General features: G+C 34.1%; 1 protein-coding gene across 1 annotated transcript in view; it reads left to right on the top strand.

The window, feature by feature from the left end:
• Window positions 1-14705, top strand: part of CDH8 (cadherin 8) — a gene marked incomplete at both ends in the record, with an annotated part of 134421 nt that overhangs the window by 55477 nt on the left and 64239 nt on the right. The window contains 2 exons of the mRNA XM_084294406.1: window positions 2993-3112; window positions 14387-14554. Coding sequence (XP_084150532.1) covers window positions 2993-3112; window positions 14387-14554 — 288 coding nt within the window. The remainder of the gene's footprint in view (window positions 1-2992; window positions 3113-14386; window positions 14555-14705) is intronic.

Raw genomic sequence — 14705 nt, 5'->3', positions numbered from 1 at the left:
TGCCTCATCTATCTAAAAAATGGGTTTGTTTTACATAAGGCAATATTAAGTGCAAAAAGAAAAAAAAAAAAAAAAAAAGAAACAGTAATTATGCTGTTGGACCAGATTATATAAGACTGGTATATTATTGTAATTAGGGCAACAGTAACTTGGACTATAATAGTGGCTTTCTTGTAAAAATGGCACCATTTCAAATTTATAGTCTCTAGCTAAATGAGTTTGTTGTAGCATTGACGAAGAAACAAACACAAGCCAAATGCAGTCAAAATTAAACAGAAACAGAAACCTTAGCTGTTTATTTGCTGGGTTGAACCCAGAACATTATCTTTCAAAGAGCATTTACTACATAAAAGCTTTTTCCTGGATTGATACTGCTTTTTGAATGCTAAATTTTTATCTTTAAAACTTTAAGCATATTATGCATGTAAAAAATATTTATATACATGTGGTTTATAACTACAGTGTCTGTAGTGCAGTAAAATCCTACTTAAATATTGATAATCCAGAACTCTAGTCCAAAGCTTGGAGAGTTCTGCCACATTATGGAGGTTGCCTAAGTAATAGCCGTGGTGGCTGTGAGTTTCTTTTTTCTGCATTACTTTGCACCCTCAGGATTTTATCAGTTCTCCAGATTTTGTTCACGCTTAGCTGAAATGGGTTCTGTCCCTCAGGGGAGTGGCACAGGTTACTAATTCTTCTGGACCCTCAGTATCTTGCAGTGGAACCAAAGCAGCACTGAGGCAGCAACTTCCTCTGCAGCTGCAGATGGGATTGAGTTTGCTCCTTTATATACTTATTATTGCCAGTGTGAACATATTGATGTGGCATGTTTCACACCTGCAGAAGACTTGAGTTATAGCATAAAACAAAAAAATGAAATTAAAGGTGATAAAATTTAAGCTATGTAAAAGCTTAACTATCTAATTTCTTTAATTTGTGCTTCATGATTGCTTACATTTTTTCTAAACAATTTTCATCAATAAGATCGTTGGGAGCAAATTAGTGAATTTCAGAGACCTCAGAACTGTCTATGATGGTTGGAAATGAAGTGCAGAGGGTGAGAGACTGGCAGTATAAGAAATTGATTCTAGGAGCTGGGAGAGCGCCTATTTTATTTTTCCTTTCTCTTCATTAGTTTTATTAGACAAGATAATAGTCACACTTCTAGTGACCTGGAAAACAGAAACAAGGGCATGCTGTTTTTTGCTTCCTTTTGTGCATATAAACAGTGAATGGCAATACTGACTGTTATGTATGTGTTTTTATGTATGTTTAAATTTCAGATAAGCTTGGTGCCGCAGTAAGTGATTAAATTATTTTCTATCACAAGAAAAAAGTCTTGAGAGCAAAGCATCAGGATTGGAAGCAATGCTAGACACTGATTGCCTGTTTTATTAAGGCGTATTCAACTTTAATGTCTAATGAACACTTGGGATAAAGGATGTGTTTATCAAAGAATCAGCATACCCATTTAAATTTTGAAATCTTGAAATAAATATCTCTAAAAGTCTTCAGGAATTCTCTAGTGAAATAAGAAAAGAATAGATGTTATATATCAAATCTTTCTAAACAAGCAATGTAATTATTTCTGAAGTCCTTTGAAATGAGAGCCAGCTAGGCAAATCAAATACAATCTCAAAGAAGTCAACAGTTTCGCTTCTTTATTTTCCTTTGTGTATAGAGAAGATCATGGAAACAAAACAGAGCAGCCACTCGATAAAACACACTAACAAAAATGTTCACTGTTCTGTGAATGAGCCTTATCTTATTCCAGCCTTGTCCCATTGTATGATGTTCTGCATGAACATCTTCTGCCTTGGTAGGTTACAAAACAAAAATTTAATAATAGCTGCCACTCCCACAGAAACCTAGTACATCACCTGCTGTTTCAGCTTGGATCCAGTTGAAGAGAGCACTGACTTGTATGTTCATATTCAATATCACATATGGGATGGCATCTAATTTATTGTTCCTTTCTTCAAGTGAGGTGTAACTTGGATTCAGCAGCACAAAGTGTGAGAAGGAAGAGGAGGCTAATTTTATTGGCACATCTAGAAAGGGGGAACATTTTGGTGGATGCTATAATTCTTTTCCTTTTAAACACGAGAAACATAATTCAGCCCTTAACCTCTCTCCTACTCTCACCCTCTGTAGATATTTTCTATATTGCTAGCCTAGCCTAATTAATGTCATCATTATATTTTTTAAGTCATGCAAAAAAAAAAATAAAAAAAATAAAAGGTCGTTGCAGAAAGTTTAACAGAACCTACTGAATTTCATTTGATTTTGCTAATTGCATAATGCTATGTTGCCTAAGAATGAAGAGGGCAATTTCTTTAAAATTTTCTAACATTTTTTTTGGACGGAGTGTAGAGTTTATAACTCTGACTAGGCAATGGACCCCTCATTGGCAGGCACTCATTTCAGAGACAATACAAGTTGTCCTGACACTGTCACTGTGGCCACATCAAACCATTGTTATGGCTGCAAGCCAAGAGAAGAAAAAAGAATCCTTTTTGTTATTGCTTTTCCATGCAGTCACTGTAACTTGGCAAGGTTCTTTCAAATGTGGTTTTGCAAATCTTAAATGCAACATATTATATTGTGTTATTAACCTTGTATTTCATATCCCTTTGATATCATTCCTTTGCAAATGCTCAAAGTCTACACAGATCTATCAGGTAGCTTTAAATGTGTTCTACAAAGAAACAGTAAATGATACAGCTTCTAAAAAGGTTTTTTCCTTTACCCAGAAATTCTGTCTGCTGGCATATAACAACATGAAGGAAAATGTTTTGTTTGTGTTCCACAAATACTGTTGTAGGTTATTATTGTGTATTTTATTGATTATTGTTACTTTCTTTATTTGTTATTATACCTCACAAATTTCTTTAGAATTTCAAGTAAGTGATTTTTTGTTCCTAATTATTTTTGAGTAAGTTATGCAAACTTATAGGAAGAATATAAGTTAATGTATATTCTTTCTATTTAGGCACCTTTGTTACTAAAGTAACAGCTACAGATGCAGATGATCCAGTTTATGGAAATAGTGCCAAGCTGGTTTATAGCATTCTGGAAGGACAGCCTTACTTTTCTATTGAACCACATACAGGTAGGTAACTGAATATGAATCCCTAGGTTATATTTATGCTCTGCCTCTTAAAAATGTTTCGTATAATAAACTTAAACAGGGAACATAAGGAGGTGTCTGTCAGCATTACTGAGTTGTAACACATCTCACACGTATCCCATCAGAGCCTGAACATGTGAAAAGACAAAGAAAAATCTGTATTAAAGGTAATGCAAGTAATGGTAACACTAATATTACAGAAGTTACTGAAGCAAAACTGAAGGCAGTGGAAGTGTTGTGTGACTTATAACTGGTTAGGGACTGGAAGACTTAGCCTGAGGAATTTAATGAACATAATGTAATTTTCAATATGAGGCTATAGTATTTCCAGTTAAAGAAAGTACAGTTTATCTTGGGAATTTCAGTGAGCATATTGTGTGTTTTCATTAAAAAATGATTTATTTTTTTTCCTGACTGGATGAATCAAGGAAAGAAAGAACATGATACTGAGTTTTGTTATGAAGTTTTATTAGTGTGCATTTAGGATGACTTTATTTCTCTGTGGTTTTAAAATCTTGAGCGAATAATCTGAAAGGAGTGCCAATAAATCCATTTCCTCGTGTTTGCTATACATATGTCACACTTAGAGAAAATGCATTTGTCTCTGAGAAGTGTTTTTTTAAAGTGATTTGGCATTATTTCTTATGTTCTTTCACCTGTTACTTGAGGTAGATTTTAATCACTGTAAGTCAAGCAGCTGTGATCTCCTAAGGTGAAGAAAACTATAACTAATTTTATAACATACAAAAAAAATCACCTGAATTTATGCAGCCATAAAGGAGTAAATTCCTGTACTCATGCTGATTAACAAGATTATGAAGTAAGTGCTAGGAGAATTATTAAAGGATGTTTTTGATAGATCAAATGTGCAAAGCTTTCTGAACAACAGAAAACTGTCAGACTCTTTAAAGTCTGGAAGCTTGTTAATTCTTTTTAGTGAGATTGCATGGGAAAAATAATTTTCTTTTCCCAGAAATGCCCTAGCTTACAGGGACTTGACATAAATAGTGTAGATCAATAAATGGGATTCATCTATTACGTTATTTTCTTCTGGTTGAAGGAAAACTGTCCTGAGTATGAAAACAATCTCTGGAATGTAATTCAGTATTTGATTTTATGGCAAAGGTAAACTATAGTCCTACAAAAAATAACTTTTTCGGTACAGTGAAAAAAAACACACTTATTTCAAAAATAAGTATGCCAAGGGGGTGTTATCAGTGAAGCCCCTTAGTTTATGCTGACTGATTTGTCAAAAGTCACATGGAAATAAAACTCTGAACAGATTCCTGACCATGAAGTATAAAAATATATGATTTTGTTTTCTGTTGTATTACAAATTCTTTTGTGCAGGAATGATTTGTTGTAGCTGTCTCAGTTAGAAGAGGATTAGCTATAGGCTCTTTCTCTGTTTCTGCAAGGGAAAGTTCATAAAGTACTGCTAGTGCTCACCTGTTCCCACCAGCTGAGGTGGCGTATATTCTCCTGCTACACAGAAGATTTTCCAGTTCCTTCACATGAAATGGCCTGAAAAAAATTATTCCAAACCTAAAAAATTGTTTAATTTGACTCAGGTTTATTGTTTGTATTACATTAAAATGTTATGCTTAATCCAATGAAATAACCGTTCATAACCTAGGAAAGTGATTTCCGTTACCATGAAAGCCAGAGAAAACTCCCAAGCTTTTTGGTAAACCTGAAAATCATGATTTTTCTCCTGTTTCACCTGCATTAAATTCCCCCTCCTACCTTCATTTCCAGCTATAAATATTCCTTTTAGTAGCACTTCAGTTACCATGAAAATGACACGTTAGTTTCTAATGGGAATTTAATCATAAAGAATTCAACTGTGGTTTTGCCACAGTCCCTGGATAAGTGGCTTCATATTATGGAGCTGTTTCTGAATGAATAAATGGTTTCTGATTCCCTATTTTTCTAGATCTATGTTGGGCATCGATTACATTCTTCTCTAAATCATTACAGCTGAACGAGTTTAGGTACTGAGGCCATCCTGTCTGTCTTTGCCATCTATATGTAATGGTCTTCATCTGTAGTATAAATACAGTGCTACTCCTACAGCTAGCCAAAGGATAGTTAAAGCTGGAGAGTATGTGGCTGTCTCTATGGTATTTAAAGGGTTTACACATTTTTTGTAGTGCTTAATGTTTTAAAATGTACAAAATTTATTATGTCTTCATTCACTTAGAGAAAAAGTTATCTACTAGCAATATTAAATGTCAAAATATAGAGAGCCCTTCAGCTCTCTATATGTATGTTATCTCCATGTATCTTATCTAGAATATATAAGCAACAAACGTACATAAAAATCTAGTCATTGAGCAAACCAGACGCAGGTATTCCTGTAGAAAATGCAGCCATATAATGTGCATGGTGAAAAAGACAGCTCTAAAAGGCAGCAACCTTTTGTGGTTCTTCTAAGGAGAAGTATTGATTTCAGAAAAACATAAGTAAGCAGCACATTTCTTGGTAATACAAAAATTTCAGAGCAAGGGTATGATAATGTTTATTACATACCAGAGAGAGTTTTATGGTTTGTTACATGCAGTCTCAAAATGACGATAGTATTATACTAAGATAGCTACAATTTTGCAGTAGCTTGTGGCACTGAATATTTCACCTTTTAGAGGTAGTGGTGCATAAAACATGCACGCTAGTTTAGCCTCTCTGTAATTTGGACAGTATTGCTGTTACCATGGGCATATAGATTGGAAGGTGTATTTTAAGAAAAAAATAAAATTTCCAATGCAAACAAAATATTTAAATGTTTGACTGTTTCTTTACATTTACCCAATGTATTTTTTCTCATAGAATCTTGGCCAAGGAAACCCATTACACATCTGTTTGTAGTACACAGGAACCCAGTTAAAATTTCCTTAGGGGAGGATTTTTGGTACTATAGTGAAAGTGTAGAAATTAGAGCATAAGAGTTAGCTAGATTAGTAGCTTGTCCAAAACAAAACAAACCTGAAGGTGACTCTCCAAGCATGGTAGCTGTTTTTTTGTTGTTGTTGTTTTGTTTTGTATGCTTGTCTGTATTGTCTGTAGCTACATTTTCACTGGGCTTACTTTTTATTAGCAGCTTTGGTAAGTGAAAAATCTTTCCAATATATTTGAAACAGAATTGATTCTGATCATAGATACTGTGTCTAGAACTGTGTCTTCCCTGGAATGGAATCATTATGTTAAGAAACAGACTATGTTAACGTGAGCTACCAAAGAATGTAAATGTTTTCCTTCATTCATGGGAGTGTTTCAAGCATTGAAGCATAGCTACTTCGAGCTTATCAACTATTTTTTCCAGGTGACTGGCCTTTTATTAGATTTATGTAGTAGAAATCAAGACTATATATTTAGATTTTGTGCAGCTACCAAAGATGCTGCCTATAATTTTGTTCATTTGCTGACTCAGTGCATAGATTGTTTTATGTCACTGTTCTGTTTTAATGGTACAATGAGAGCTCACTGCCAGGAATAATCCAAATCATGCTTTCTGTAGTACTCTAAGCATCATGAAAACAAGGGAACAGAGGTGTAAGATGTCTATGGTGTCCTTCATGCCTGTGGTAGAAAGGGCTGTTACACCCAAGGGCAAATCCAAGGAAGCAGTTTCTTACTCTTCTGCTTTTTATTTCTTACTACTTTGATATTAACTAGGTGTAATTCTTACTGGAATTACTCTTGGTTGAAACTGACATTACTTTCAACCTCCTTATTGAAACAATTCTATAATACTGGGTGCACAGGAAAAAGTTCTGCTAAGTGACCCATAAAACAATAGTTTTCCATTACATTAGATGAAAAATACATATACTACTGCAGTTCTAGTTTGCAAATTCTTCTGTATGAGTTATAGACACATGAAAGAAGGTAATTCAGAAGTTATTTTTCATTCAGACATCTGAATACGGCTTAGGGTAAATGCTTTTTTGATGGCATGCTCTGTTCTGAATATTTTTTCCCTTTCATAGGGAAAAAAAAATCACCTTCATAGGTGAATTTTAATATGACCATAGGTTCATTGGATAGAGAACAACATAAATAATACATTGCAAAGATGACAGAATCAGATTTTCTATGAAAAGCTAAACTTACCATGTGATAGCATCAGATTAGTAACAGAACTTGCAATGTTCAGTATAGTCCATAACTCGTTATATCTGAATAACTGATGTCAGATTTGCTAAAACTGACATTATAATTTGTGTCATTTATAGCATTATACAAGTTGTATATATTCTCCTGTAATCCAAACACTGACATTCAAAATGCTGGGGGAGGGGCTTATTTAATACTGCTAGAAGCAGAAAAAGTACACTTCTCACTTTTAAGCTTTTTCGAAGATATTAAATCATGACTGTCAGCTTTAAAATAAGATTATCATAATGGAATATAATATGAAGTGACACGGTGTTCTACAATATAGGAATAGCAAGGAAAATACATTATCAGCTGCGTCCCATTTATTTACATTTCACATGAACTTACTTAAATAATGTCACTCCTACACACACCTGAAATATGTGAACAAGACGAATTATACCAAATGCCCTACTGCACTGGAAAATGCATTGCATTACTCAAGCATAAACCCTTGCAATATATGAAAAAGAACAGCTTTTAAATGCTGCCATCTTGGTTATGGTTACTTGGTACAATGGCCAAATTTCAAGTCAGTAAAGCTGAGAAGAAAATAGAAGAATAAGGAGGCCTAGAAAACTAAAATCTCTCCTAACAGCCTGTGGATATTTCTTTGGAGAGTGAATATTTGATTCATTTTCTATGCCTACCTTTAACTTCCGGGTGAAAGTCCATATGCTTTAACCAACAGAGCTTTTAATGATTCAGTATGTGACACCCTCTGGAACACAGTATTGAACCTGAGACACTGTGTGGCTCTGAAATTTAGAACATGAAAGAGTAGGCCTAGGAGGAGTGAAAATGGCATTCGGCTGAAGTCAGGTATGAATCTTCTATTTTTATTTACAGTCTTTATTGCCTTCCTCCCTCTAGACCTTAAAATACAGTCCAGCAATAAAAATCAGTAAGGTAATGAGGGTAAGTGACAGCAACTATTGAGTTACAAACATTTTTGTGATGACATACGCTCACTCTTCTACCAAATTGTTAAAGTCCAGTTTATTAGTAATGCTGGGCAACAATAATAGCACAAGCTGCCCCCGGAATATTGTATGTAGTATTGGCGAGACACATCGTCATAAAAAAAAAGACTACTGAGACACCGAAGAAAGTTCAAAGCAGTGTAACTAAGGTGAGAGAGACTGAAGAATATGACTTAGAATGAAAGATTGATTGAACTTAATTTGTATAAACTGGATAAGAGGTGATTAAAGGAGGATATGAAATCACTGTACAAATATTTGAAAGGTGTTAATAAAAGAGAGGCACAGGGACTGTTTCTGTAATTACTCATGATAAAATGACAAGGTAGCATTTTCAAATGAGAGAGAGATGGGAAAACAGTTTTGATACAGGAAATAACATTCAACTGCAAGGGAAAGTAATGAGCTTCTAAGAACAGAACTAACTCATGTTCAACAGACCCTTTCTAAACAGTTCAGTTTCTGAATAGTTTAGATTTAAACCCTGGTGGGATTGGCGTAGAGAAGGAACCTGTTCAACATTAGGCACAGCCTGGATTGAACTACAGGTTTCTAACTCATTTTATTAACCAGTGCTGCTGTGATATTCCTGCCAATTACTACAGATTCAGTTACAGTTAACTTATCTTTGAAACTGAAATAATTGTAAGAGGCATGAACCAGGATGGACAGATGTTGTTCTGTTGTTGTGTCTTGGCAAATAAGGTGTATGAACTCATTTCCCAGGCAAGAAGGCAGGTGTGTGCAGTAGCAGACAGAAGATAGGTTTGTAGCCCTGATAGGAGTATCATTCCCAGTGTAGCAGAATCAGCTCCAGCACATACTGAATTTCTGGAGTCTGTTTTCAGTCACTAGCACTTGGTTACAGCACCTTCAGCTCAGTCTGTACAGTCCCTGATGTGCTTAGGTGCAATGCTGAAAATAGAGTATATTTTCAAACTAGTATGAACCTTTTTTTTTTTGCCATTGTGTACTAAGTATACTGTACAACCTTAGGAGTTGTGGTAAGGTGTTTGTACAGAGAATCATTGGTGATTCTGAGTTGTCTTGGTGACAGCCCATTAGGAGAGGGTTGTACTGACAAACCGCTAGTGCAGCAGACCCAAGGGTCAGTTCTTGATTTTTGCTTAGAAGTATAAAGTGCAACCATTATGGATAAGGTATGTAGGATTTGGTCCTGCAGCAGTGGCAAAAGCAGCATTTTCTGATTAATAAAGAAAGTATAAAATCATTGTGGAGAGGTTTGAAAGCAGTTATGACAATCTGTAGTTGGTAAAGATGATTTGCTTAAGATCAAGACAGACTGGCATTTGAAAAAAAAAAAAAAAGTGATTTCTGTTTCTAGAGTTTATCTAGAAATGGTATTAGCAAACAGGCTGATACCACATTTATTTCTTGCATTTCAGAGCAATACCTCCATCATTTTAGAAAGCTAGTGAGATAGAGCAACAACTTTTCTCATGCTGAGTAGAAGAACTGGGGATACATATCTAAATAATATTGTGCTTCCAGAGACTGAATTAGAAGAGAGGAATTTGAGCTACACGGTTATATTTGGAAAATATCTGTAAAAGAGTCCAAAACTACATTTTCTGAAGTGTTTAGTAGAGTTATAAGTATTACTGGATCATGACAAATTAAATCATAAGGAAACAGGTTCATAAATGCAGTGCAAAATGTTTGTTTACTGCATTCATTCTCAGTTGGTGAGAGGGTGACCCTTTCACATTCCAGTGAAAACTTGTTCCCAGAGAAAAAGGAATGGCTGGTGAGTCTCTAGTATGAGATGAAAACATTTTTTTCCTTACTGTAAAACCCAGATACAAGTTCATCTGAATTGAAATGGTAGTATTATAATAGGTGTTATCTGATCATGATATTCTTCAAGAAAAATGTATCTAGTGAAAGACAGGTAGTGTTCATTTATGCACAAAGGCAAGCTTGCAAGGTCTACTTCAAAATGAAAGCAAGAACTGAAAAAACATGTAAATGGAAGTAATATGGGCTGAAAAAGTAGATATAATAGATTGTAGGTTAAACAAGAAGCTATAGAGATTTAACAGAACAGTATTTGCCCTTCATCTTTTTGTTTAACAGAGAGACAGATAGTGTCGTCTTTCCCATACAATTTTAAAAAATAAACATGGTAATAAAATATGCACACTGTTAGCTTCTCTCTTAAAAATAAAAAATGGCATAGAATCACTCCACATGTAATTATATAACACAGCATTCATTTCCTTACCTAGAGATTATTTTTACTGTGGCTAATGGCTTTGATTTGAAATACGTCTACATCTGAATGTAGTTCAGATACTCCTGTAATTGTTAATTTTTCTGTAAAGTTAGCCAACTTAGACACTACAGCTGTTTTTCTTGTCTTGCTAGAATGAAAGTCCTAGAGGCTTTAAACCTTAGTAAGGAATGGGAATAATTTTTATTAAAAAGATTATGATTTATATGAAGGGTAAATTGAATTTAAAAATAGTGGAACAGTATGCCTGTATGACATCCTCAAAGGACTAGAATTTCTTTAATTTTCAAGAAAGTTAGTAGTGATCTATTCATTTTTAAGGAATTATGGTACAGGTTTTCCAGAGGTCTCCAAGTGAACATTTTTTATGGGCTGCTAAAACATCACTGAAGTCACTGTGCTTCATGGGAGTACAAAGAATACATCTCGCAGCTCTCTGAAGAAATTACAAGATTGATTTTGCAGTAGTTTGGGTCCTAAATGGCTGTTATATTTAATAAAAATCTCCACCAAGATTTTAGCGTGGAAGGAAGATCAAAGCAATTACTTAGCTCTTCCAAAATGAAGAAGGGAATGTTCCAAAGCATGCTAGCTGAAATAGCAGGAAGTCTTCATCAAAACATGTGAGATAAATGAGATTCTTAAGAAAAGCTTTTCAGGTTCAGATTCCAATTTTGCATAGTGCTTGCTTGGGTTTGGTCCATGTTCTCAATTATTACAATGTGTACTGTTACAGTGTTACCATAAAGAGATCCTTAAAAAAGGGAAGTGAAAAATGGAAAACAGATCCTTATTTTTTATTGCTGCTTTTCCTCCTCTTCATCAGCTATAGCCTTTGTAACTTTGCTTCTTTTCCCCTGATCTTTTTCAGTTTGAGATAGTGTATATTCTTCCAAATAGGTTTTTGAAAGTAGTCCACGGGGGTGCATTTTAACCGATTCAAGTTGTGAGGCAGATTGTGTGAATTGCTCACTGTGTGCATTTAGGACCACTGTAAAAGTAAATCCCATTCTACAGCTGTTTTATTTGCTATTGAGCAGTGTGACACCAATAGCTGTTTAGGAAAAGCAACTCAGCCAAAAAAGAATAAATAAATAAATAAAAGGAACTTCCTTGGGGATGTTCTCATTCTTTGAAGAAATAGGTTACTTCCTGATTTTTTTATCTTCCAGCCCACTTCCTTAGGTTTCCAGCTTTAGTCAGAGGATTTGTAGCTAAATTATGATAGAGCTTTCTTTCCTATGCTTGAACTACATGTCCATCAAAAGTTTTCACAGGCCTAAGGTTTATAAAGTATTTTAGAATACACAGAGAAGTTTTAGGCAATATGGAGAGGGACCTCAAGCAGTATTCAGTAAGTAACCCTACCTTCAAAAAGAATGAGATCTACTCGTTCAAATTCTCAACAGGTATTTGAATAATAGGTTCCCACAGACTTTTAGTGATGGAAATATTATAAATTCTATAAGTAGCCTTCTCTAACTGTACTTACTTCTCTGGTAGAAAGCATTCGCCTAATGCTTAACTGAAATCTCTTGTGCTGCAGCTTAAACCTGTTTTGTCATTTACATCGTAGTTCCATCGTTTCTTCTCTTACTCTCATTGGGAAAGGAGAGTAGCTCCCAGTACGTTTTCCATATTTGGCTGCAGACTCTTTGCTCATAGTTCTCTAACTTACTTGAACAAGATTTTTTCTCAGACTTTCTGCTATTTTACTCATTGCTTTACTCATTGCTTAATTCTTCGTCAGTTTGAATACAGAAGAGGAATACCCAAAATCAAACACACTGTTCCAGCAGTGTGTGGGGACTGAAGGGATTATTACTCCACCATTCTTGCATACAATATACTAGCTAAAATATAATCACAAAATGCTTGAATGCTTTTAACAGTGAAATGCTGTAGACTCATATTCAAGTCTTTTTGACTCCACTTTTTTTTATCTCATGAGTCACCTGCTCTATTGTTATTGTGAAGTTAACTGTTTCACCCACACAAAATACTTTTTATTTGCCAAACGGAGTTGCATCTTGCTTTTTTAGACTATCCAATCTGTCAAAATTGTTTTGAACTGTAATCCTCTTCTTCTAGTATTTGCAATTACTCCCAACTTTGTGTCACCTGAAAGGCTTGATAAGTTTTTCTTGTCTTCCATCATTCAGAAAATACTGAATGATGCTAGAAGCAGAACAAACCCTATGAACAACTTCATCCATCCATCCACTTTGACAGTAAGCCATTGATAACTTTTCTGAATATAATTTTCCAGCAAGCGTCTATCTGCCTTACATTAGTCTTTGGTAATTCTCATCTCTTGCTTTTAAACTGCACTTCTGTTTGGCGTATATCGTTTTCATCCATCATAACATGCTAAAACTGAGTTTGTTTTTATTCTCAATTTGTTTCTGGCTTGAATTGAAGTAGAGTGGGTTGAATGGTCAATGAATTAATGTGCTGTATGCCTATTAGTATTTGGTGAGCTTATTATTATTATTTAGATTTAGAATTTGGTGATTTGACATTTTCTAAAAATTGATTGAAAATTTCAGTATTTCTTGTGAGCACAACTAGAGAACTTGTGAAAAAAGAAATAAATAAAACAAATGGTTATATTTGAAATTGTCTGTGCATAACTCTGTTTGCCTTTTGTCTTGATCACATTACTTTTTTAGGAAAGGATGGAACCCTTTTGTGTTTGTTAGTTTGCCTCATAAGAGATAATGATGTTTTTTTTGTTTGTTTGTTTGTTTTTTTAGCTGATTTCAGTCCTCTAGATAGTGAACACAGAAATATAGGTGGTAACAACCCATATAATTCTGAAATGTTCAATATTTAAAAATATTCAGCTGCAGGTATGGTAATTAAAAGAGTACATTTCTTTTTTACATTTTCATTTTTGTTTGAAATTGAAACTTGAATTTATTTTTGCCTCTTAGCCTCTAGCAAATGGTTTATGGTTGAGACAGTAGATAGGAATATTGAAATAACAGATTGTGTTAGTGTTATCACCTAGAGATACCCCAAAATTTTATACCTTAAAGGTCAGAAAACATAATTCTTTTGTAGACACTTATTAAGATATTTTAGTTTTTCTTTTACCTTTCAAACTATAGCCAAGGGATAGAGTGTTTCATACATTAATAGACAAATTAAAATACATGCCTAGGAAAAACATCACTTTATTGAATTAGTTAACTTTTCTTAGAGTAAAATGCAGAATACTAAATGTGGCGTTTTTTTTTTTTTGTTTTGTTTTGTTTTTTACAATTCTAGGCCTGATTTAACTATGTAAATTATTTTTTTTTATTATTAAAAAATAAAATAACAGTAGAAACTGTTTGCCTAAAAATAATAATGGAGAAAAAGTTATGTTACGCTTAATTCAAAAGATTCAAAAGCTGTTGAAATAATATTTCAGTGATATCTTGATCAGGTCTATGAATGAAAAAAAATAATACTCTAACATCCTTTTTTAAAGTCACTTTATTTATAACAATGGAGTTATTTGCAGAATGCATCATTACAATTCCTAATTTATTTTTTTTATTTCTATGGGAGAACATGTGATTTCTCTGGGAGGTAATAAAGAAACCATATTCTGTATCAAGAAAAAAGAAATAAGTATCACAGGTAGGAATAATTCTTATTTTTGACTGTGATTTCCTTGCGCTTTTGTTTAAACCAAGGTAGGTGACCACTAATATACTGTTTTGAAAGTCTTAGTTTCTTCTTTTCCTTGGTACTAAGAGGCTGGATCTTTAGCATTAAGTTTTTATAACAATATTAACCTACATTCATAAAAATACCTACAAAACTGAATTTGGGTCTGTATCTGACAATCTTCTCCCCCTGCCCCTATTCTAGCTATAATTAAAACAGCTCTTCCCAACATGGACAGAGAAGCCAAAGAAGAATACTTTGTTGTCATCCAAGCAAAGGACATGGGAGGACATATGGGTGGACTCTCTGGAACTACAACAGTGACAATTACACTCACTGATGTTAATGACAATCCTCCTAAGTTTGCACAGAGTAAGTGTCATTATGTGTTTGCATTCTCCTGTATAAGAAAGGAATATACCTCTTTTTTTCTTTTTTTCTTTTTAATCCAGATTTTTTTATCATCATATTGCCTGGGTTTGTAATGTAATTTAAAAATCTGTAGCTGCTACTGGAGAAAGAT

The sequence above is a fragment of the Netta rufina genome (assembly GCF_964035555.1).
Source record: "Netta rufina genome assembly, chromosome: 13".
NCBI classification, from domain to species: Eukaryota; Metazoa; Chordata; class Aves; order Anseriformes; family Anatidae; genus Netta; species Netta rufina.
Note: the sequence above shows the minus strand (reverse complement) of the source record. Positions and strands in the feature narration are given on the sequence as shown.